This window comes from Hoplias malabaricus, chromosome 9 (assembly GCF_029633855.1).
Source record: "Hoplias malabaricus isolate fHopMal1 chromosome 9, fHopMal1.hap1, whole genome shotgun sequence".
Lineage (NCBI taxonomy): Eukaryota > Metazoa > Chordata > Actinopteri > Characiformes > Erythrinidae > Hoplias > Hoplias malabaricus.
The window spans coordinates 19,470,730-19,496,683 of record NC_089808.1 but is presented as its reverse complement, the minus strand read 5'-3'; the positions used below and the strand labels follow the sequence as shown (position 1 = coordinate 19,496,683).

The window sequence follows — 25,954 nt, the reverse complement described above, 5'->3', positions numbered from 1 at the left end:
CTGCTTTCTGGTAGGAATTCTTGTTGTTGTTTACAACCAGAGGAGGATTCCTTTTTGAGTTTTGGTTCTATTCAGTTCCTTTTTCACATGCGGAGGAAGGTTTTTCCTTGCTAAATCCTTCCTAAATCTGCTTTGACACAATGCCTGCCATAAAATGTGTTTAAATTGAATAACAAAAAAATCGTGGTTCTGTAAATTTGCAGGTGACCAATAGATTTTACAGTAGAATCCAAGTAGAGTGGCTAATGGATGTGTTCAGTTGCATTTGTGGCTAACAATATGCTTGCGCCTGACTATGCAGGATGCTACACAGTGGACAGTACAAAAGGACACTAGGGATTTTTTGTATTTCCTGTCCTCCATTTTCTATTTGATGATAACTTGGTTGTTCTTGAGAGGGGACACACAAATTCCTCTTGTCTCTTTGTACAAAACCGCTGTTGATTTGAAGTCAGTTAACTCATGGTTTAATGTCATTTGAGAAGGTTAATCACATGCATTCTTGGCTCAGTATTATTAAGTGTGACATTTATTTAATATATAATACAAAGTGATTTTCAGATTCACTCGGTATGCACCATTTTGACATTTCTGTTAATTATGCAGTTACTTGAATTTGCACATTTAAGCAGCTGCACTAAGTTTTTTTCCTCATTTTTTGGGCTTTACATCTAATAAGCATTTACTCTGGGTTGTCATTATTAAAGCTCTGATGCAGTGGGATTTATGGCAAGTTTTCTCTTATGCATATTATTTATGTACTGCTAAATGAGCTACAAATTTAATAATAGAGGTCACTCATCACTTGTTAGCTCTTGTTTATGATTTAGATTTTTTTTTATGTTTTTTTCAGAGTTCAATTTGTTCTACACTTGCATGCTTCACTTTGGTTTTAAGCGGTCCCCAATGCTTTATGCAGGCCAGTTCCCAGGTCCAGACGACACCTGTGGCTGTTTCCTCTGCAGCTGTGGTAGAGAGAACAGCATGTGTTTGTGTCTCATGTCCTTTTTTTTTTCCAAAAGTGGAAGGGATATATTACTGTGTATGTGATCTATTGCGAGCCCTCACATTGTGTATGTGAGATATTCATTATGTAGTGAAGACAAACAGATCCCCAAAATATTAGAACTGAAAAGATCTACAGTTAAGAACTTGCCTTTGTTTTGCCAAGACATCTCATAAAACATTTAGTTTCAATTCTGTGTTATTATTCCATGGGTGGTACATGACTATTTCACAGGTTGTTGGAGGTGTAGCTCCCTGAAAATTTACTCTGAAACACACATCTGCATGTCTGCACACATTTGTTCATTTTTAGCATAGTTGGCTAATAAGGAGACACACACACACACACACACAAGTTGGTGAAATGATCTGCTTGACTAAATACTGTAGCACTTATTTATAGAGATTTTTTTTATACTTTTGGCTTAATTTCCACTCAAAGTCAAATGCTTACAGATACATTTTAATATCATTGGCATGAGTCATTCAGTTGAACATAAACAGCATTGCACTCCTCTGATGATGCTTGCCGAAAGACACAGCTATAAATATCTCAAGAAACATTAAATAATCTCTTATTAGTAGTGTTTATAGGAATGATTTCAATGTGGGTTCTGCTTATGGTGCCTTTCCACTGCATATTACCTACTGGACTTGCCCCTACTCACTTTTTTAGGTTCATGGTACCTGGTTGGTTATCCACTAGTGCAACTCCCCAGTTTACAGTTGTAAACAGAGCATCGCTACTGTTGAGTTTAGATTACATAACTTACATAAGTTATATTACATAACTTTTTATTTATGCTGAAATATGTATTAAAAATAATAAATAAATGAAATCTTTATTCAGTCACCCTTTACACAAAAGGGTGTACAATGCAATCATCTTGAATTTTTAAAAAATATTGCCTTTAGTGCATTTTTCTAAATCAATGGATAGCATAATAAATCATATCCCCCACTGCCCCCCACCCCCCCAAAATAAAATGTGCTATTCTAAGAAAGCTAGTGCTTTTAAACCCAGACGTCTTTAGTCGTGTTTTGACTCAGAGGCTAATTTAAGTAAGGGCATGTTCTGAACACTCCAGGATCTGGTGAAATACATGGCTGCCCTGGTGCCAACTATTTATATAGAGTAGAATTTGAACTCCTCATTAGAAACATGAGCGCTAGTCGGATTAGCCTGCAGCATTGTTAGAAAATGCCTCACATTCAGTGGTGTGAGCTCTGCTCCCGTGTCTTGAAACCTTCGACTAATCCCCCCTCCCCCCACTGTATGCTACTTACTCTAAGTAATAAGGCAAATTTGATATCTGGTACCTGGAACTTATTTTAGTACCTGCTCACTCGTGGTTCAAAGCTAGCTCATGATTAAACCTTTGAGTGCTGACTGGCCAGAGAGACTTGTCACTCTACATGACAAAATGCAGACATCCAACACAAAGTATTTATTTGTAAAATCTCCAACTAAAGTAGAGATCACTGTTGTTTTTATCTGACTCACAACGATAGCTTATAAAATAATGCTGTGGTCTTCTGAAGAGATTCAAATGCTTCTTTGATTGGTGACCAACAAAAGACTCTAGCGAGAGATGGACAGTGCAAAAAAAAAAAAAAGACCAGGTACAGAGCTGTGTTCAGTCCCAAAAATCCACAACATGCGAATACACAATTAGCGCTTTTCCAACAATAAGGAACCGAAACAGAAACGAGCCAAATTTGGAAGAGTTCAGAGCTTTTCCAGCTATATAAATTGGCTTGCGAACCAGAAAAGTTTATTCCCAGCTCTAACCAAAGAAGAGTTGGTTGTTCGTTGTGAACCACAATGTCATCTGTGGGCGTATTGAGATTCAGAAGCACCAGAAAGAGCTCTGTTATATAAATAATGATTAAAGAAATAAAACGGAACAATTCCATCCATATATGTTCGATGCTGTATTCAGCCACAATGGTTCTAGAACCGAGCGCCACAGCAACACCTCTGTGCTGACGACGTCGTATCCTTGATTCCCATCTAATATAGTGGAAACGTAGGCCTGTTTGCTGGAAAGCACCAGAGTTCTAAGAATAATATTCAAAAAGTGAGGAAGTGAGTAAAAACGTGTAACACATTGTTGCTGATTTTTGCGAAGTCATTGTCTTCATTTCATGAAACAGCCTTTGTAGTGAAATCAGGTACCAAACAGCAAGTATAGGAAACTATAGTATGCTGGTCTTTCAAGGAGGGGAAGCTCAATTTCGGCCTACATCATACAATGTGTTGGTTTATTTATACGTAAATTCTACCCTCCGTTCCTTTTCAAGAAAATGATCTGTGACCCTGTCGTACCAACAAGGCGTCTTTTCCAGGGACTTGACTAGTGTCCTCTCAATGGCCAGCAGAGCTAGGCTGCTTAAACGGCCTTGGCCCATGTGAAGTGTGTCCGCCTGTGAGTGCTTTGTGACGGTGGAGGGGCTCAGCAGCACCCGCTGGACAGAAACTGCGATAGAAGTCAGAAAGAGTGATAGAAGTCAGTCTCCAAACACAAGCAGATACAAAAAACCTACCAGAAATAGAAGCTCGATTTGTCGCTAGTTGTTTTTAACAAAGAAAATCTCGCAAAGAGGATTAAGATAGTCTGGTTCAACGCAGAACAGAATAAAAATGTAATGCCGAGGCCAGCCCACTGCCCCATAGACCCCCAGAGACGCTGAGCGTCCGATGGGTGGGACAAAGCCCAGCATTTATCCAATCACTTGTCTCGTTTCCCTGCACTTCGCTGCTTCTCCATTGAAATCTGTGGACGCGCAGCGTCCGCACTTTTTAAATCACTGTTAATCTGCGCGAATGATTGAGAGGAAAGCCGCGTCTTTACCAGTGATAAGAAGCTGATTCTGAACAAAAGTTAATGGCGTTATAGTGCATATTTATTCAATGACATGTACACACAACAGTATATTTTTGATCACTTATTTTTTGACATTGTAGGGGAAGCTGAGCTTCCCTTGCAGTCTTAGAGCAATCGCCACTGACCATGCAGAAGAAAAGCAACATAAGTGTAGTACTGATCAGTTTCTTACACAAAGACTTTTATATTTTGAAAGTAATGTTTGACTTTGTATTCTGTGCGTCATTAACCGAGATTCTGAGCTTCAGTTAGGTTTGCTCTAGAACATTTGAAAACTACGCCTGGTCATTTTCTTAGATTAGATTATAATATCTGGAGTGGTGCTGACATCTAGTTCCTTAATAATCTCTCACTTTAAGTGAACTTTGGACTTGGAGGTGTTGTTTATGCAGAGGTCTCCTGAAACTTAGCATGTTTGTCATGGTATTGTAACAATACACTTGAGGACAGCTTTAATGAAGTGTCTTCCATTCCGGTCTCGATAAACTTCCTTCTGCTTTAGGTTTTTTGTTTGAACATTATCTGCTCCGACCTCAACCTATTTGCTTAACACAGTTGTCCTCTGTTTTAGTTTTTGGCAGATTTGTTTGCAGAGCAAATTCTTTGCTAAAACAAACATTATCCACCACCCCCTTGTGGCCTTGTTGAAAGACGGTGTCATATTCTTCATACAAAATCAATGACTTCTGTCCGTACTATCTCTCTTCAGTCATCATGTACAGTCTTGAGTTCATCCTCGTGAACATGCCTGGCTTGCTTGGGCTTGCTAAATATGTTTGTACATGCTTAGTCATATTTCAAGGGGAGTTGGGCAAGCTGCTGGAAGGAAAAAAAAAAAGACCCACAAAAAGGCAGAGCTTCCACTGAGTATTTTAGAGTTTTAGTGAGTTTTTTTTTTTAAAGTGATTTTACGGCAAAATATTGGACAGGACAGAGGAAGGCCTGATTAAATCGCTCAGTAATGAAACATTGTTTGAAAACACGATTTTTCTCAACCATAAAATTATGTGCCCCACAGCTCGGACTAGAACAGGTTTTTTCAAACATTCTTTCCAAGAATTCCACATTTTGTCTGATTCTTATAACAAATATCAGTATTAGCCAATATCTGTATAACTGAGATGTCAGTATTTTATTTTTTAAAATCATAATAAAAAGTTTATTTAATGTTAATCCAGTTTTAGTGTTTAATGAACGTTTTATGCTGATGATTTGATCATCTAATTTCCACCTTAAATTGTTTATAGTTACATTCTAGCATCTGACATCAGTATTTAAGGGAGGAACTGGAAGGTTGGAAAAAGAACAACTGCAGAATAAGAAGCAGCTGAATTCAGTTTTATAGCACAAGTGTTAGGAGTGGGTGATAAAATAGGATTTTTGAACATTTCTTAAGGCCTACGATGCCTTAAATTTAACAAAATTCCAGCATATCCTCATATCGTAGACCAGTACACAGCTAACTTAAGGACCCTGCTAGTTGCCTGGGAATTAAGCACTGCTCTTTCTGTTCTGATGAGGCTCTTGAAGTGTTGCCCTGTTTTGTAGAGGAAATTAAATCCACTACACCCTGTAACTATTTTCCAAAGATGACACTCAAAAACCAGGGCTAGGGTTAAAAATAAGAAATATGATTCACCTTTTAAAGTTAGAACAGCAGCAACTGGGGTAGTTAGACGGTCTGGGTTGCGGCATAATGTAAAGCTTGCACAAGGAGGTGTTCACTGTACATGTTGATTTTTTGTTTATATTAATTAATTCGTTCATATTTTAACCTTGAAATTACAGCTTCAAAGCTATTGTGATTCTCCAATGGGCTGTGATGGGGAGAATTGGATCTGTTTCATTGCTACTCCAAGCTCACCACTGCAGAAACTGCACTATAACTTGTGGGGGAGTGATGGAAATCCCCATTCCTATATAATGCTAGGACAAGGGGAAGTCCCAGGATCAAAAGAAAACATCGTACCTAGTTTTCCTTTTAAGTCATGTCTGTTGTATTATATACAATAATGGTTTAACTATAAATGAAATACAACACTGAAAACAAATGCATGCTCAAAGGCTAAATAAGGTACGCAGCAGTGCCCAAACTCCTATTCTATCCAACGTGAGGGAGATCACCCTCTTAAAACACATTCGCTTCCAGACATGACATTTATCAGACATCCACTGAGTTCAGTGAAGAACAGTAGGTAACAGACATGATCGATTCAGATGGAAATAAATTTAGAGGAATCCACAAAAAGGAGGGAATTAACCCAGGACCCCATCGAAGTGTAAACTCATTGAGATGGGGCTAAAGGGACAGTAGGTAAGATGGGGTATTTTTGGAATGAGGGAGGGTCTGTTTCCTATTATAGTCCAAAAAGTTACATAGTGCAGTTTCTGTAGTGCTGAACCTGGAGTAGCAATAACAGAGGCTGACTAATGTTTACAATTGCTCTCTTCATGTCAGGACAATCTCTTCCTCTATGCCATCTGTGCAGGACCCCCCCCCCCCTCTTTTTATTGTTATCTGTGCATTTCCCATGAAAAACTGCTCATTCGGTCATATCACTCGACACTAACCACTTTGTTTTACTTTTTTTTTTAATTTACGTGTTTATTTTCTTCACATTTATTCTTATAATTCATGTATTTGTTCGTCTTTGCAGCCTAAAGCATTTTTATTGAACACACCAACTGTGTTCCAGACTCACTCACTGATATGATCTAAAGTGCAGCACCAGGTGTCTTAGTGTTTGCCCTATCCTCTAGGAGAGGACGCTTTGACATTGATATTACGATAAGCATTGCTGAGCGTAACATGGATGCTGTTAGCCCTTTGATGACATAGGAACCATGAGAGCTAAAATCTCATCCTATTGTTGGGATGTGACTTTGGATCCCAACGGTGTGGAGTGTCCAAGATGGTATTGTGTTGAATCCCATTTCTCAATTTTACCCCCACCCCGTTTTTTCGAGTGTTATCTTGCCCCATTCGAATGGGGTGACCCTTCAAGAGACTAATACATCATGAGAACATCAGAACTAAAATGCAATTGCTTCAGCATTTAAGGTGGAAGTGGAAATTTAGAGATATTGGGGAAGCTATTAGCAATGATTCACAGCTGTGGTTAACATAGTGTTAAAAGGAAAAAAGTGATTCACCAGTGATTCACAAGGCATAAATCTCCATATCAAGGGGTATATAGCCCTCCCCCTCAGTCCTACCCCTTTTTCCTAACAAGGATTGAGACAGCCCTACCACTAGGCAAAATGGAGGGCCAGGGCTGTGTTAAGGATTTGCCCTTAGTCTGGTTTAGCATGGGGGTTGTGTCATTATATATGTACAGTAGTTTTTTTTCTTCCTTCCTCTCTCCTCTCTCTCTCATTCATATATATATATTTTGTGCAGGACACACGACGTGTATATATATATATATATATATATATATATATATATATATATATATATATATATATATATATATATATATATATATAGGTCGTGTCCTGCACAAAAACATGGCAGTAAAAGCATCCAGGGTTATATCGTTTTATGTCCTTAACCATTCACTCCTCTCCTCCAGGCAAGGCCTTTGACATCACCTATGTACGTCTCAAGTTTCACACCAGCCGTCCAGAGAGCTTTGCCATCTACAAGCGCACCAGCGAGAATGGGCCCTGGATCCCGTACCAATACTACAGCGGCTCTTGCGAGAAAACCTACGGCAAGACGAACCGTGGCTTCATCCGCACTGGGGAGGATGAGCAGCACGCACTTTGCACAGATGAGTTCAGTGACATCTCACCACTTACCGGAGGAAACGTGGCTTTCTCCACACTTGAGGGACGGCCGAGTGCATACAACTTTGACAACAGCCCTGTGCTGCAGGTAGGGAAGCCTTAGCATTTGTCTCCTTCATAAAGTCTGTCCAACCTGTTCATGTTTTGAAATGAAAAAGAATTGGATGAGGTAATGTTTTTTCCCCTCTTAATACAAGGTTAGTTTAATCTGAAGCATCAAATTCCAGTCATGAGTTCTCAGTGTTTTCTTATTTTGTATTCATGGCATATAAAGTTTTCTCCCCTATTACCATGCTGAAGTGACTTGTATCTGATTTTGTTGCCCTAATGTGACTTAAATTGGATTTTTCGTGGCTGTGTGGAAACTTTAAACTTCGCGGTTCATCTTTCGCGGATTCGCTACTTCACAGGGCTTTTTTATTATTTACATGTATTAGACTAGGCCTGTAGGTGACAAAATATATCATTTACAAGTATTTCTTACGTACAGTACATGTATTGTTCATGTCCACATCTGAGTTAAATTTACTTACGCTAAATCACAGATTAGGAATTACTCTATTAAGAAACTGGTAGGATGTAGTTCCAGCTGAAAAACATTATAGAATGACTGTTTAATGCAAAGGGTGGGTTGTTAACAGTATAGGGAGGGTTTTAAAAGTCCAAATACTCATTAAATACATAAAGAAAAAATATCTTTCCTCTGCTTTGCGGAAATTGTTTCGTTTGAATCGTTTTTTGCGGGGGATGCGTTCCAAGACCACCCGCGAAAAACAAGGGCTCACTGTATATGTGATTCTAGATCAGATACGTATCCGATTCCTGGTCATAGAACATGTATATGAAAGGCCAGATCAGATTTCATGTGTCTGTGTTGACTGAATTGCATCACCGGGCAAGCCAAGTTTTTAAAAGAACAACAACCCGTGCAAGAGCATAGACTTATATATTTTGTCTGAACCTCATTTTATAAACATATATAGTTAATATAACCATAGCATAAAAGTTTGTAAATTTGTGTTTGGTAGATTATTTTTGTTATAGCAGTGCTTCTTAACAATAAACCTTATACAGTTGGAAAGCCTGTTAATTTCCCTTTCTAATGGTGCCACATTTGTATGGGACATGTATTTGTGGGGTAAGCAGTAAAGTTGAGTATGTGGGTTGCACACAAGAAAATTTTGCCAAATCCTCTCTGCCAAAGCCAAACAGCTTATTCTGTCTGATGGTGTGGGGCGGCATCTCCCTCACTGGAAAAACGAGGCTTTGGAGGCTTCTCAATGCAGAGAGATATCGAGATGTCATATCTCCACAGTCTGGGAACAAACTCTACAAGATATGACATCACTCGCCCCACAAACCAGTGTTTATCAGAGACTACCTCCAGAATGTGGGAGAGGAGAGGATGGAATGGTCTGCCAGCATCTGACCTCAACCCCATTGAACACTTGTGGGATCAGCTTGGGCATGCGGTTGGTGCCAGAGTAACCAACACACCCACGGTGGTTGACTTGCGACAAATGCTGGTTGAAGAATGGGATGCCATCCCACAACAGTGTGTGACCAGGCTGGTGACCAGTATGAGGAAGAGGTGAAGGCTGTTGTGGCTGTGTATGGTTTGGGCATAATGTAATTGATCCCAAAAAGTAGCTCTACTTAAACATTCAAAGTGAATATTTGATACATTTTTAGTTGAAATATGCAACAAAATTTTAGTTGAAAGAAACAACAAAACAAACTGTGTACTTAAATTTTAAACCAGTCCAGATGCAGTAATTATGCGTCTCTCCTTCATTTGGAGAAAGGAACAAATCTTGAGCGGCAAGTGAGTGGAGTGGTGCAGAGGGAATGTGAAGACCTTCATTTTGATTGGTAGTCCCCGCTGGGCATCACTGCTCATTTGCATAGAGTTGAGGGAACTTCATTGTGTTGGTGAATTCACTCACTTCGCATTGCTCAGGGACTCTTGCATTCTCTCTTCCCCTCTTACTGACTTTTTCTTACTCTGTTTATTTTTCTCTTTCAATCCTACAGTTTCATTCAGAGATCTAGACATAAACATAATAATAACACTTTTCTGCTGTTACACACAGGATTTTTTTTTCCTCCTTTCATTTTATGAGCCAGGTTGTGCAACTTAATGCCTATTATACACAAAGAAACCCCACCCATGAACTTTAGTAATGGGAACCTATTGGGAACCCATGGGTGTAAACCATCAGAAATTGTACTAAATTGCAGTTTAAATGTACTTGCTGTTCTGCCCAAGGATTATTTGGAGCGCCAAGCTCATTTGCACACACACAGCAACAACACTGGATACTTTATAAACCATTTGGCAACACGCTAGCAATTACATGGGAATTGCTCAAGTTGCGCAGTGCATTTTCTTCAGCAAAACGTTTCCAGTTTTAGTTTTTCTAGTATGTTAAACTCATTAAATATATTTATGCTTTTCTATAACAGTTTCCAGAGTGATCCAAAATTGAAGGGTGCATGTTAACTCAGCAAAGCAACAATGTGTCATTTGACCAGGGTTCTAAGATATGTAGTCAACAACATAAGCCTTTTTAAGAGACCCTCAGTTCATGTATGCCAAAGCTGGAGGTGAGGACATCAATAGTTAGTCACTGAGTCATTTGCAGCTCTTTCCATGGATGCGTTAGTCATGTCTGGACAGTGACAGGACAGGAAGTGTATGTGGTTCTGATGTGAAATGCAAGGAGATTGGGAAGGGTGGATGTGGGAGAGGAGTACGTAGGAGATAAATGAACTTTGAGGCAGGATGGTAGCTGAAGAAAAGCCTTCCTCCTCTGTCCAGGTGGGGCTCCCCACCTGCAGACCGCTGCCAAGAGTTGCAACATGTTGCTAGGTTACACCCGCAGGTTTCCCAACTCTGCTCTGGTTGCACTTGGCAGCGTACATGCACAGCTGGAAGTGTGAGTGTTTGTGTGTGCATTTTCTGTTTGCACATTCAGTGTGTGCCAGCTCGAGCTATGAAAAGTGGAGTTTGCTGACCATTACATGTGCTGGGTTGACTTTTTGTGGAACATCTGTTTGCTATCAAATTGATCTTAGTATTATTATTGTGGTCTTTTTAAAAATGAATATTAATTATATTTATTATGTTTGCATTTTCCAATTCTCAGTTTTCATTTAAATAAATTTGTTCATGATTATCTGCTAAAATTAAATCCTTGTACAGAGTCTAGTGACGTATTTGCGATTTTATCTAGTGATGCAAACAGTAGACAATGTTGCTTTTGTTGAAAAGGCAGATTACATTTTGTTTATGCTGAAATATGTACTCAATCTCAAATCTCACTCCCTTACACCCCTCTCTTCTTTCTCTCACTCACAAACACACAAACAAAAGTTGAAGTTGAACACACAGGTTTATTTGAGGCAGGAGCATTGGCTGTAGCATTAATTTTCTCTAAAGCTTTGGTGGCCGATGCTAAAACACTCCCTGAATCTTTCATTCAGCAAATTAAGAGATTCACATTCAACTCCATGGAGATATTATAATAGTAAGTACAAATAAATGAGTTTCCTATCACCCGTATTCATGTTCATCTCCCTCCCAAAAGTACTAATATAAATATATTCCAATATATTTATTTGTTATTTTCCAATATCACCATATCTTAGTATGCGTCTTTATCCCGTTTTGCTCACTTTCAACTAGATCGGTCATTTATAAAATTTAACATGTGTTCTTACTTCTGTTTTCAGAAATTGGAAAGGTAGGTGTTTTGTAACGTGTAGCAGTCTACATTCACAAAAAGGACACATTTAGCACTGTCTGTAGATGCTTCCATATTAGACGTTCTCATGTGGCATTAAGCTATTAATACCAAAGCCAGGACCTCTTTATTTAGGAATGGATACCTTTCAGTGCTGTCATATGGCTGTCCTCTTGGCGTCATAATAGAAGTGCTTGTTGAGTGAGGACAGCACCAAAAATTTGCCCTGCACCAGGCTGCTAAAACATCCTCCCATCATTTTATTTATTTTAATTTCTAGGGGCTTTAAAGGGAATTTCTACAATTGTGGGGGAATGGCTGTTCACTCTGGTTGTGTACATTCAAAAGCTTCAGTGTCTTTTAATGTGGAGTGGTTTGTTTTTAGGGGGGGGGGCAACTGTTTGTTCTTACGTGACTGAAGTCTAACATGTCTGTAAGTTTTTATTCACTGTTTAAATTACCACAGAATCTCATTTGTAACTGGGGTTGTTTAGCGTTTTCGGTAATGCAGTTAGCTGTCTCCTGAGTTTGGAGATACATTGGATTGGATTCTACATTTAGTGATCCAAAACAGCAAAAATAAGTCAATATTACCAACCTATGGAGCAGGAATAGAGCAATCATAAAATTACACCATGTTTTTTTTTGAAGAAGTTCAAATGCTCCTTGTATCTGTGGCCCACGAAAGACGGTAGCTGTGCTAGTGGAAAACTAGACAGGTACAGGCTTCCAAAAATGCAAGTAGAGTAGGTACCATGCAGTAGAAAAGCACCAGTAGTGTATGCTGCGTTGGTACAAGTGGATCAGACACACCAGTGCTGCTGGAATTTTTAAACACTGCATTCACTCAATGTCTATTACTCGTACTGAACTTGTTGCCCCACCTTGTAGATGTAAAGTCAGAGATAGTAGCTCACCTGCTACTACACAGTTTGTGCTGAATGTCTTCTAGTCTTTGGACACTACATGCTGCCCACAGGGCGTTATTGGCTAGATATTTTTAGTAGGATTATTCTCAGTCCAGCAAGTGACACTGAAGGGTTATAAACTGTAGCAGCACTGCTGTGTCTGCCCCACTTGTACCAGCACGAGACACACTAACGGTGATTGTCAGTGTAAGTGCAGTATTGAACATTCAACCAGAAAAATCATACCTGCTTGGTGGGGAACTTTTGAGAATTCTCTGACAATCTGATTTTGAAAGCTTCAATGTAACATTTCATCCATCCCTCCCAGGAATTGATGTTGACGGCTAATATGCGGGATGCTGAATTATAGTCCTCTGCTGCAGCATGTGATAATTTGTGCAATGATATGTGTACTAAACACAGGCTGGGAGTCTGCTGAAGCTGCGTACATGTTATATCCCATCTATCTCAGCTGGACAGAATTGCAGGGGTGGTAGGAGGTGGGGGTCAGATTCCTCCAAAGTGTCTTTCCTTTCTCTGAGCTATTTTTTGTTTTAGGAACACTACCCTACCCGTTTTAGGAACACTACCCTAATTAAGTGACTGCAAACCTTTACTCATGTAATACTCATACTTCACTCTCCTTTAGATCTGAAACTTTGATTATTATAATTGAAAACATGAAGATTTGATACACAATCATGTTTATATTAAATATACTGCTTGTATACTGTAATATTCCAGCAACAATGAAATAGAAAAAAGTAAATGTAAGCTATTCTATTCTAAATGTAGGCTATTCTATGCTGTTTGAGAAGCAGTGGACAGCTAAAAAAGTCTATGAATGCCAGTAAACAAGCTAATAAACAAAACTGTAGTTGGTATATCTTCAATCTATTAGAATATTTTTTTTTTTCTGTAAGTGCATTTACCAAAGCCAATATCAACAAATGTCTTCAGAAGCGTTAGCAGAAGTAACTAAAGAAATTATTACTACCATTAATACTTTTAATAAAAGAAATATTGTTTTATTGAACATTTTTGAACATTGTTCAAAACTGAAGCAGTTCTAAAAATAAGTGATAAGAGTTGAGAATCTAGCCTTAGGCCTGTGACAAGACATTTCCTGAGAGTCTAAGCTTGTCTGATGTCCTGAAATGTAACAGGCAGGCTTTTGTAAATGCATGACTGCCTGCTACACTGAGCACAATTCAACAATTAAATTTTATTTCATTTGATCTGACTTAACTATTCCTCGAAATCTTTCCTCTATTCTAGGTTCAATTGTAATGTTACAACCTAAGTTGTAATAATGTATAAAACCTCAGTTATTTTCACATGTAGTAATCTTGGTCTTCATAGGATTTGGAGCAAATGTGTTCATGAATAACTATTCACTAATGAGGGATTTGTAGCAGAAATTGGATATAGGCTTAAAATGAATGGAAATATCTCTCCATTATGCTGAGTACCAACATTGCAATACATACGACTCAATCTCGAGAGTGTGTGTGTGTTTGAACCTGGTTTTCCAACCACTGAGTTTGTACAAATGTTGAAAATGAGAAAGGGGACGACGACAAACTGAATGGACAAAAAAAAAGCAATGGAAAAGTATTTTACAAAAAAAGGGTTGTGATCGAAACTAAAACACACTCACATTTCTCCATCTCTTTGCCTTTTCAGTGCTGTACCTAATCACAGAGGCCACGTCATCTGAAGTATTTTCATAAAATTGTAGTGGACAATTTTTTTTTTGAAATATTGGATTTTTTGGATGGAAACACAGCTTGTGAGAAATCATGGCTAAGTGCTATAGATAAGGTGTCAAAACTTTATCCAATACCTTTATGTCTTTACCTCAAGATTGTTATGGGATTTTATTTTAAAAAAATTTTTTAACCTGAGGGGGCATATGGAAATAAGTATGTATACCTGAAACCCAAGGGAATAGTCTTTCCCTGTATAATGGAAAATGTCCTCTGGGGAAAAGCTATTATGTCTAAATTAAAGTTGGCCTCAATTCATGACGTTTTTTCCCCTTAAAGTCTAAACAGCAGTTAGTCTTGTCTACCCCACTGTTCTCTTCTTTAGACCATTCATTTGGTTGTTTCTGCAAATAACCACATGGCAATTGTCAGTCCAAACCCCATATTTTACACTGAATGTTTTCTTTTGCTCATCCATTTCCCACTACATGTCTGCATAGCCAGTTTACAGACATGCATGTTTTGTTTCACTGTCTCCATGTAACATTCACGGTTGGTTTAAATTGGAGTCCTTTATTTATTTTCCTTAAACAGCTGCAGGGAAGGAGCAGATGGTTCATACTCCACCATTGTAAATCTCAACCCCTTTTTTTCCCCTGATAAGCATTCCACAGGAATTCACATGCATTAAAAAACGTATCTAGCTGTTAACTCTTGGTATCTCTGATCTATCCTGGCTGACCCTCGTACATAAATGCTCACCATAGAGAAGATTGAGAAATTGCACTTGCTTTGTTAGCTTTGTCTGGGCAATATGGTTCATATCTATAAAATTCCTGTTTTTGTTAGGACTGGGTGACAGCCACAGACATCCGGGTGACCCTGAACAGGCTGAACACTTTCGGAGATGAAGTATTCAACGATCCCAAGGTCCTTAAGTCTTACTATTACGCCATCTCCGACTTTGCTGTAGGCGGAAGGTGAGACCTTTTACCATCAGTTTACCATAGCCATATTGCATATCATTGCTGTCCAGTGAAACTATGTATCTCCAGAATTGTGGATTTTTTTTTACATCATTTTAACACAGCAGCTATGCAAACTTGGTAAAAATGTCATGATGAATGAACCAATAGAAATGCTCCAAAATTATTTTGAATAAAATATTTTTACGTTGACATTCATTGGAAAGTTAAGAGGCTTATTTCTTTCTCCTGTAAAGTTGCTGTTTTTGGAGATGCATGTTTTTCATTGGACAGTGATAATACTTGTGTTTAATGTTAAATCATGTTACAAACTTATCTGAAATGTATGTTTATTGTGTTGATGAAGATTTAGTAATGCAGTTTTTAATTTTAATGCCATAATGTTTTATACAATTGGTTTCAGCTAGCTAACTTATCAATTTGATATTAAATTACTTATTTGACTAAGCTAGAAACAGAGTTAAGCAACAGTTAAGTAGCTTTTATCTTTTTATTTTCTGCCTTTTTTGGTGTAACTCCAGTGTCTACTCCAGTATATTCATCCATTAGCCATAACATTTAAGTCATCTCCTTGTTTCTGTTAAGTTTCAATGTATTTCCTCCACTGATCCTATAGTGGCACGTTTCCACTGCATGGTACCTACTCTGCACAACTATACATTGACTTGCTTTGTCCCTGATTGGTTTTCCACCAAAATATAGTCAGTGACGTTGCAAAACACCGTCTCTAATTTGGGAAACCACAACGGCAGCAGTACAGCAATACAGTTTATTCATCATGTATTTGCATGTTATTTTTTTTAAAGAAGTGAACACATCTCTGCTCTTCAGTTCATACAGAGCATTAGAGTTTTTCTGATTCTTGTTGCACCATCCGCCTCTCGCTGGAGTTTTACGTCAGCCTCAAATCCAAGGAGAATTTGAACCTCTTCAAACAAGCACAGTGTAATTTTACAAGCTGCCGTTGTGAGTCAGATAAAAAAAGATGTGCCCGCTACTGTGTCGTGGTGGTTTTACAAGCGGCTAGTTGTCAGAAGTCATCAGAATCGTCGGCTGGGCTTAATGAGGGGGTTTACCTTCAGGTAGTTTTACAAACTGGAAGCACAGCGAGAGGTGGTAAAATGGATAAAATGAGTCAAAACATTACCTGCAATTCCTCTACTGCGTGAACTAAAGCAACTCCGCTATAGAGTAGACCTTAGGGAGTCTGTCTAGAAGTTGGTTTAAAAAAGGACTGAGGCTGAGTTTGGTGCACATCAGAGTTCGAAAGAAAGCGTTCACACTTAATCTAACAAATTGTGCTAACAGAGCAATCACACCAGGGTTGCTTTTAATCTAACCAAAGCTGGCAAATCTGAACACACCCTAACACACTCTATCATGACACTGTAGAGCTATAAACTAACCCAAATTGTATGGGGAGCTGAAAAAATTTGAGTATAGAAACAAGGAAGTGATTTTAATATTTTTGACAGTTTGTGTGACGTTAATGGAGCAAGATGGGTCATCCTGCAAACATTCAGCCTGTTTGCACTGGCACATTCCCCTTGCTAGAATTTACTGGGATTGACACAGGAGTGGCAGGAGATTCTCAGATTGAAGCAGACAGAAATGGCTCCCTTTAACTATTTTTTGAACCAGTCCAAGCATGACGTGGTAAAATAATGTCTCAAGTTTGAGCACACTGCTAACCTGTAGGCCCTCAGAAGGGCTCCAATTTAAAAGGCCCTTACTCCCTTATGCTGCTCACACCAGTTTCATATTTCTATATTTGTTACTTTGCACAGTAAGATGCAGGATTAGCTCTGAGCATGTGGAAAGGAGGACCCTTGTAATGGGAAGGGTCCCGTCTGTGTAGGGCAAATGATAAGCAGTTCTCTCTCTGCTGTACAGCATGTCTTTTCACCTTAATCTGTTTGAAATGTGGAGCAGATTTCCATTACACAGCTCACATTCCCCACATTCCTCCCTGGGAGTGTGGGATTACTGAGCACGGAGGAAGTAGAATGGGGCAGGCTCTTCCCATGTGGGAAAACACGATAAAATTTATAAAGCAATAGCGTGTGTGTTACACCTGCTTACATTCTTAGTACATGGGGAACCTTAAAATATCATATGAAAACTAATTTTGGAACAGTAAGGTCAGACCATTACATCTCCAGAAGTGTTATTAAAGGATGTCTGTATCTGTCATGTAAAGAATGCAATATCCATTTTATAAAGCCTTGTTTACTTTTAACATTCTGTTAAACCAGTGTTGATGAACATGATACATTTAGGCACACATTAAATGTTAGCCAGCCTGTTTAAGTGACTAGAGCCTGGAAGTAAATGCTAGACTATACACAGACCTAGCAAACAAGACCAAACAAAAACATTGGTTGAAGTTCCATACCACAGTTTGGTTTTTGAAACATTCTAGAATGTTCTCTCTTTCACTTCAGTTGTCAGATCTGAACTGACACTGCTTTCCATTTACCTCATATGTCGGATGTTGGCGCTGGGAATGATGTCACACTCGAGTTGAACAGTCAGCTTTCAGTTTTGTTAGCTTGTTACCTGTTAGCCATATTAGCGATAGCATTTGATAACGGCATATTAAGACAGCAGAAACACATCCACATAGAGCAGTTGGATTGTACTGTGTACGACTGACTTAATGAGACACAATAAGATTGAAATGGTAATAAACTGTACAATGCTACTGCTTTACACTGTGTTGACGTGTAGGCAGCCATCTTTGATTCTTGGAAGTAGAAAAATCAAACTTGTGGGGGCGTTCGAGGTGAAATTTCAAATTAATGACTTGATAAATCCAACTTCTGAATACAATTGTAACACAGTATGAACTGTTAATACTAAGAACAATATATAAGCCACATTCATTTTTAGTACCAATTGCTTGTCCAGTCTTATTAGTGCAGGTTAACTCTTTTTCAGTGTGCACATACATTTAATTTTAATTAAATTTTATGAAAGGTTTCTCATATGATTCTCCATCACAAGGGCTCAGCTGTCCATTTGGTAGAAAATGATTGCAGTGCCAGTGTTTTAACTAGCCATCAAGCAATTGGCCTCCAGAACATGCACATGAAATGGGTGCATGGCTATATGCTTCAAAACTTTATTTAACTCTAATATTATTTAGTTATATATTTTTGCTATTTGTGTTTTGAGTTTAATGTAGAATTGAAAATAGTTGACAAATGAATAATTAGGGAGGTCATTCAAATTTGGGTCATTATTATAGATGTTTTTTTTAATGCTTTACGGGAGATGCGAACCAAAAATTGTGTGCCTGTCAATGTTAATGTTGCGGATGGAAATATTTAACCCCCTTACCTTAAAGCCTACTTTGGTGATGTAAAATTAAATGAACAAGTTAGAGAAACAGAAAGAATAATTATTGAGTTATATAAGTAGGATTAGGGTTAAACTCTCCTTGATGGAGCATCCTTTTTCCCTTGATAATTTCTATTATGCACCTGTGAAGTGCTGACAAGATTCTGATAGCCCTTACATAGAATCTTGGGTGTTTCTATGAACTCATGATGATATTTGTTTACAGGATAGGTTAATAACATTTTGGAAATACTACTAAAAAAGGGTTTTGTTGCTCGCCAAAGCCGAATTTTGAATTCTGTTAAAAATGTAGGTCTTTTGATAGATATCCTGGCCCTTTACATGTTTTAATCATAAAGCACACATGAGACAAGAGCATTCCAACTGCAGAAGACATCCTGCAGCCTGTTTCTCTTTCTTTCGTCACTTTTTCCATGGGCTTTCGCCAGGGAACACCTGAGACAATACCCAAGATGTGGCTGCAGCCACACAAGTCCTCTCTTGTTTGGATGAGGCCCCTTGGTGAAGTGTCTGCTGGCGCATGTTCCTGCTGCCTTGTGCTCGAGCAACAGCCAGAAGCTATGAGCACAAATAAAGCTTTGTGCCACAGCCCACAAACCCTTTCTTGTTTTAAAATGGCTACAGAGGAGCTGTAAAAATTGATTAGGTAATCTGAGGGAATTCACTTGACCCGCAGCAGCACCATAGGAATGATGTCGGCTTCATTCATCACCTCAGAAAAGCCCCACTGCCACTCAGAGGTGTCTTGTCTAGTGCGTTTATCTGGGGAGAAGCACATTTTTTTGTTCATAAGAGAAAGCCGGTCATAAAGAATTACACTGAACAATCACTGGATTAGGAAGTCCTACCTTGTATCTTCTACACACACTGCCCTATTTATCAGCTGTTTCTCGAAGTACTTTTCACAATTCCACCTTGCTCTTCAGTGTTCAGGACCACCACATTAAGGGTATGATTTGGGTGATGGATAATTCTGAGCACTGCAGTGACACTAACATTGTTGTAGTGTGTGTCATACTGGTGTGAATGGTTTTTAAAGCACTGTGTCACAGCTGGACAGAGAATACTCCACCAGCCACTGATAAAGGACTAGAGGACGACCAACACAAACTGCGCAGCAACAGATGAGCTACTGTCTCTGACTTTACATCTACATAGTGGACCTATATTTGTGTCTAACAGAGTGGACAATGAGAGGACAGTGTTTAAAAACTCAAGCACCACTGCTATGCCTGATTCACTCTTACCAACTCAACACAAAATAACACACCACCACCACGTCAGTGTCACTGCAGCACTGAGAATGATCTATTGCCCAAATCATACATGCTCTGTGGTGGTATTCTGGGGGACCTGAATTTGAAGAGCAGGGTGAAATGGGGATAAAGTATGCAGAGAAACAGTTGGACTACAGTCTGTCATTGAATCTATTGAAATCTAATCTAGTGATCAGTCATTGTAGTGTATGTTAATAATATTTTATTCCATAAAATTATGGGTTATGAATGAGACTGAGAATAAAACAGGTTTCAGGTTATTAATTTTTTTTATTTAAATGAATGTAAATGAATATTAAGTGTTGCATGACATGGGTCCTCAAAACCATATATATATATATATATATGGTTTTGAGGACCCATGTCATATATATATCAGAGGCGATTGCTCCAAGACTGCAAGAGAAGCTCAGCTTCCCCTAAAATATCAAAAAATAAGTGATCAAATATATACTGTTGGGTGTACATGTCATTGAATTAATATGCACAACAACGCACTCAACTTTTGTTCAGAATCAGGTTCTTATCACTGGTAAAGACGTGGCTTTCCCACAGTTTTTCCTCACAGTGCTTTAAACAGTGTGGACGCTGAGCATCCACAGAGTCCAGTAGCGAAGTGCAGCGAAACGAGACGAGTCATTGTATAAATGCTGGGCTTTGTCCCGCCCATCGGACGCTCAGTGTCTCTGGGGGCCTATGGGGCAGTGGGCTGGCCTCGGCTGGCCCGGACGCTCAGCTTCTGCATGATGATTGGATGATTTGTCTGAGGCTGAATTCCTTTTTGATTGACAGCGAAATGAACGAATCAGCGATACATTGGTGTAAAGATCCGTGGGAGAATTCCATTTTCATTCTGTTCTGAGTTGAACCAGACTTTCTTAAACCTCTTAGCAGCATTTTCTTTGTTAAAAACGACTAGCGACAAATCGAGCTTCTATTTCTGTTGGGGTTTTTTGTAGCTGCTTGTGTTTGGAGACTGACTTCTATCACTCTTTCTGACTTCTATCGCAATTTCTGTCCAGCGGGTGCTGCTGAGCCCCTCCACCGTCACAAAGCACTCACAGGCGGACACACTTCACATGGGCCAAGGCCGTTTAAGCAGCCTAGCTCTGCTGGCCATTGAGAGGACACTAGTCAAGTCCCTGGAAAAGACGCCTTGTTGGTACGACAGGGTCACAGATAATTTAAGGAACGGAGGGTAGAATTTATGTATAAATAAACCGACAACCGAAATTGAGCTTCCCCTCCTTGAAAGTCCAGCATCCGCCACATATATATATATATATATATATATATATATATATATATATATATATATATATATATATATATATATATATATATATATATATATATAAATAAAATGTGTGTGTGTGTGTGTTTTATCTTGCCTGCAAAGAGGAATGCAAAAGAAAACTATGCTGTTTGTCGCCTTTGCTGACTTGTACAGGTCAAAACCAGACAAAGTCATCAGCTTTTCACTGTGACTATACAAAGGCGTGGCGATGTGGGAGACGGAGAGATAGGCTCCGTAAACAGGTGGCATGGTCACTGTTTGAACAGCTTTGAGGCATGCATGTGTCTGCTCATGTCTTACAGCACTGCCACTGTTTAACCAAAAACACATGCAGAATGTGTACACACGTCCTGTAGGTGTGCTTTATCATTGTGCTATAGAACCATGGTGACCCCCCCCCCCCCCCAAAAAAAAAATGCATATGGAATAGCAGTAAAACTCTACCCCTCTAAAATGGGATGACCATTCAAGAGCCTAATACCTCATCAGAATGCAAATAAAATAAAAAGAGACTCATTCCCAGGCTAGCAGTGTTGTAGAGGCAGCTCTGCACCAGTCTGCAGTGATATCACAGTAGTGCTGCTGGACCTGTGGTAAGTGAAAGGCACCATAAGCCTTCAAAAGAGTTCAAGAATCCTATACTTCTAACTGCTCTCTGATTATGAAGCTGAGTTCCACTTCTACTATGCAATGTCAGCCTGTTTTTGACATTTTTGCTCTTGCTTTTGTAGATGCAAGTGTAACGGCCATGCCAGTGAGTGTGTGAAGAATGAATACAGTAAGCTGGTGTGTAAATGCAAACACAACACAGAGGGTGATGACTGTAATGTTTGCAAGCCGTTCTTTAACGACCGCCCCTGGAGGAGAGCCACAGCTGATAACCCCAATGAGTGCTTGCGTGAGTATGGGACACCTAAAACAGTTCTCTCTCTCTAACTCTCGGTCTGTATCTCTCTCCTTTTTTCTCCACCCATCCCCCTCTTTAAGTCTAGACTTTGCACCTTTGTAGATTGATATTTCACATTTAAGGTCTTTTATACTGTTTTAACCAATGAGTGGTCAGCCTCAGTTCACAATAAAGTCAAATTATGAGGAAAAACAAGAGATCAAAAAAGGAACGCTGAACCCTTTTTCCACGTTTTTTGCCGTAATCTGTAATTATTTTGGGTTCAAATCCCAAGGTAACGTAATCAATATTTAAAGGTTTTGTTCTTGAAATGGAATTAGAATGGGTCATGTAACATAGGACAAGTTGTGAATGTTACTTGGGGACATCATGATTTAATGTGAAGGATAAAGCTGTGTAGGGAACTCTCCAGACCTTATGAAAGGATCAAATGTGCCACATCCCCCTTACATTCAAAATAGAGCAGAAACACTTATTAATAATTCAGTTACTTAAAACAACACTCTGTAGCGTTTTTTTTACCTTAAAAATTCATCTTAAATTCATTGTGATGTCTCATGGACCTGTAATAAGGAGAATAGAGCCTCTGCCATTGCCACTCTGGGCTCCCCATTGCAGAAACTGCACTGTGAACCTTTTGGAGGAGCAAGAAACCACACCTCTGCTTCCCCTTGATTTCAGGACAGTGTGTAAACCCGTTTTATGATGAAATTTCACGTTACGCTCTGACCCAGATGCTTGTCCAAAGTCAAATCTCAGTTAGAATGTTGTAAAGTCCTCTAGCATTGATTTGCATTCTCTGGAGTGCTGGGGTAGTGTCCAAAACACTTGGGATAAGTTGAATTTTTTTCCCCAGAATTAATCACTTAACATCAGTACCTGTCTAAGAAACCCATACAATGTTTTTAAATATCGTCAACAACAGAAACATATTATATAATTATTATGAAATATTTGCCCTGTATAGTTCCCGCTGTTCTGAACAAGAAATTTTGGCCCTGGTCGTACACACAGACATTCAGGCACTTCCTGGAAATGCATGACTAATGCACACATCTGAGAAGGGAGCCGTCCAGAACACTGTGCTCCCACACCCCCGCAGCTCCTGCCCTTCTCTCCCATCCATGTCACAGTGTGCCTGAGGAGCTGAAAAGCCATGACTGATCCTGAATCAGCACTGCTTTTCTCAGACACATATTCATCCATATGGTCCCTGTTCTCAGCTGCTTCTCAGGACCCTTCCATTTCTAATGATCGATGATGACTCAAGCCCATCTGTGGAGTTCCCCAAGTCCTCCAGCCTTCCTTTCTGGAATATACACTTTAATGTCAATGTACTACACTTAACAACCATTTAATATGTCCCTCTTGTTCTTGGTGGGGACAGACATTAAAGTCACATCTGCTTTTATTTATTTATTTGTAGTTAATTTTTGGGTTATTTAATGTAAGATTTTGACCCAATATTCAAAGTTAAAAAATTTTTTAAAGTTTTTTTCTTATCATTCTTTTTTGTTTTTCTTTAGTTTTAACTAAATCCTGTACAGATAAACAACTTGCATATGGTACTTTTCTGTTGGCTTTAGTGCATAAAATATAATATAAGCACTGAAAAGCACTTTTTGTTAATTTAATTGTGAAAATCAATTAAAAAAAAAGTGTGTGTATATATATAAATATATAAATAAAAAGAAATGTCACTTTTTTTTTTTTTTGTCTTTCTCCAAAACATTTTGCATACAATTAATTACATTTATTACATTTGCTATTTGTGGATGTGTGCACATATGTTTCAGCATGCAACTGCAACGGGAAAAGCGCAGAATGCTACTTTGACCCAGAGCTGTACCGAGCCACAGGTCATGGAGGCCACTGCCGTAACTGCGCAGACAACACAGACGGGTCGAACTGCGAGCGTTGTCTGGTCAATTACTACAGGGAGAGTTCAAGCCAGCGCTGTCTTCCCTGCAGCTGCAACCCTATGGGTGAGTGAACCGGAGCCACCCCCTCGACACCAGATTTTGGATACGGATTCTTAAATCATATACACAGACACTTCCTGTCTTATGGCTTTAAATGGTAAATATGCTGTTGATGTGACTCGTGAGGTTTCAAATTTAGGCCGCCAGCAGAGAAATCCCACTCATTCCCCATACACTGCACAGCTGCAGCTCACAGTAATTAGTATACTTTTATTAGGGCCTATCACTACTAAGATATTATTTAAAGTAAAATGGAAAGGGAAGACGTTTCGTGTATGATTTGGTTTAAAAAATGTGAAAAAGAAATGTTATGGTTTGCAACCATGCCAGTCAGCCATTTTATTATTGCCTTATTTTTTTTATTTTGTTGTATTCTGTAGAAAAGAAGTATAACAATTTTGTGTGGTAGCAATTGTTAATGTCAATTTTTTAATTTATTTTATTTTTTTTAATTCATGTATTTTTGGGATGCGTGTGAAAGAGAGTTTAGTCTTTATGGGGTTGACTGTTGCCCAGAGGGGGACTTGAAGACGGTTTCAGCTGAGTGGCTTCTGAACTTGTCACCTACTTGAATGTTCTTGAGTTTTACATGTTTGGTTAGATAGCTGTGGGCAGACTGTGTAGCTATGATTCTGACTGATATGTGGTTTCCTGTCCCTTTCTCCAGGCTCTCTAAGCATTCAGTGTGATAACACAGGTCGCTGCAGTTGCAAACCAGGCGTTATGGGAGACAAATGTGATCGCTGCCAGCCTGGATACCACACACTGTCTGAGGCAGGCTGCCGGTACAAACAACTTCATCCCCTTCACATCCTGGCACAAGTGTTTAAGATTTAAGATCAAGTTTAACCTTATAACATAATAAAATCAGGACCAGCAATTGATTGTCTTAATGTTTCTAAAGAAGGAATATCAACTTTGTACTGAAGTCAAGTAGATTTAATCACTAGAGCATTATTTTTTTTTTTTTTTTTATAGTCTAACCCCATATTTATTGCATAAAACTTGTATTTAAAACTTCACTATCAATTTATAATTTGCAAATGTAAATCCAACCACTGGATTAGGAACACCTACCTTGCATCTACATTCATTATATATTTTATCAGATCCACTGACCAAGCAGGATCTCTCTGTAGTTCTACAATTCTAGACTGTAGTTCACCTGTTTCTCCCACCACAGAGCAGGTATGATTTGGGTGCTGAATCATTCACAGCACTGCAGTGACGCTGACCATTAGACACACCTACCCCTTTGGTCCACCTTGTAGATGTAAAATCAGAGACACAGTTTGTGTTGGTCGCCCTCTAGCCCTTCATAAGTGGACACAGATAGCTGGATCTTTTTATTTGGAGGACTTTTCTCAGTCCAGCAGTGACACTAATGGCTTTCAAAACTTTAACAGCCGTGCTGTGTCTGATCCACTTGCACCAGCGCAACACACACTAACACACCACCACCACTTAAGGGTCACTGCAAGTGCTGAGAATGATCCACCACCCAAGTCATACCTGCACTGTGGTGGTTCTGTGTGGATCCTGACCACTGAAATGGGGGTAAGACCATGTCCAGAGAATGATATGAACCATAGTCTGTAATTGTAGAACTACAAAGTGCTCCTGTATGGTCAGTCGTGCTGATAAAATGGAAAACAAGGTATGTGTTCCTAATCCAGTGATCATTGTGTGCACACAAACCTGATTCCAAAAAAGTTGGGATACTAAACAAATTGTGAATAAAAACTGAATGCAATGATGTGGAGATGGCAAATGTCAATATTTTATTTGTAATAGGACATAGATGACAGATCAAAAGTTTAATCTGAGTAAATGTAACATTTTAAAGGAAAAAATATGTTGATTCAAAATTTGAATCAACAGTGACAACAGTGGTTGGAAAAAGGAAATTGAGCATATAACGAACAGCTGGAAGACCAATTAACACTAATTAGGTCAATTGACAACATGACTGGGTATAAAAAGAGCTTCTCAGAGTGTCAGTGTCTCTCTGAAGCCAAGATGGTAAGAGGATCACCAATTCCACCATTGTTGCGCAGAAAGATAGTGCAGCAATACCAGAATGGTGTTACCCAG

At 39.0% G+C, this 25,954-nt stretch overlaps 1 protein-coding gene across 1 annotated transcript in view; it reads left to right on the top strand.

The window, feature by feature from the left end:
* lamc1 (laminin, gamma 1) overlaps window positions 1-25,954 on the top strand; it is an 82,555-nt gene that overhangs the window by 35,106 nt on the left and 21,495 nt on the right. Inside the window, exons 2-6 of the mRNA XM_066680666.1 lie at window positions 7,469-7,773; window positions 14,898-15,028; window positions 21,703-21,869; window positions 23,675-23,863; window positions 24,528-24,645. Of these exons, the coding sequence (XP_066536763.1) occupies window positions 7,469-7,773; window positions 14,898-15,028; window positions 21,703-21,869; window positions 23,675-23,863; window positions 24,528-24,645 (910 nt within the window). The remainder of the gene's footprint in view (window positions 1-7,468; window positions 7,774-14,897; window positions 15,029-21,702; window positions 21,870-23,674; window positions 23,864-24,527; window positions 24,646-25,954) is intronic.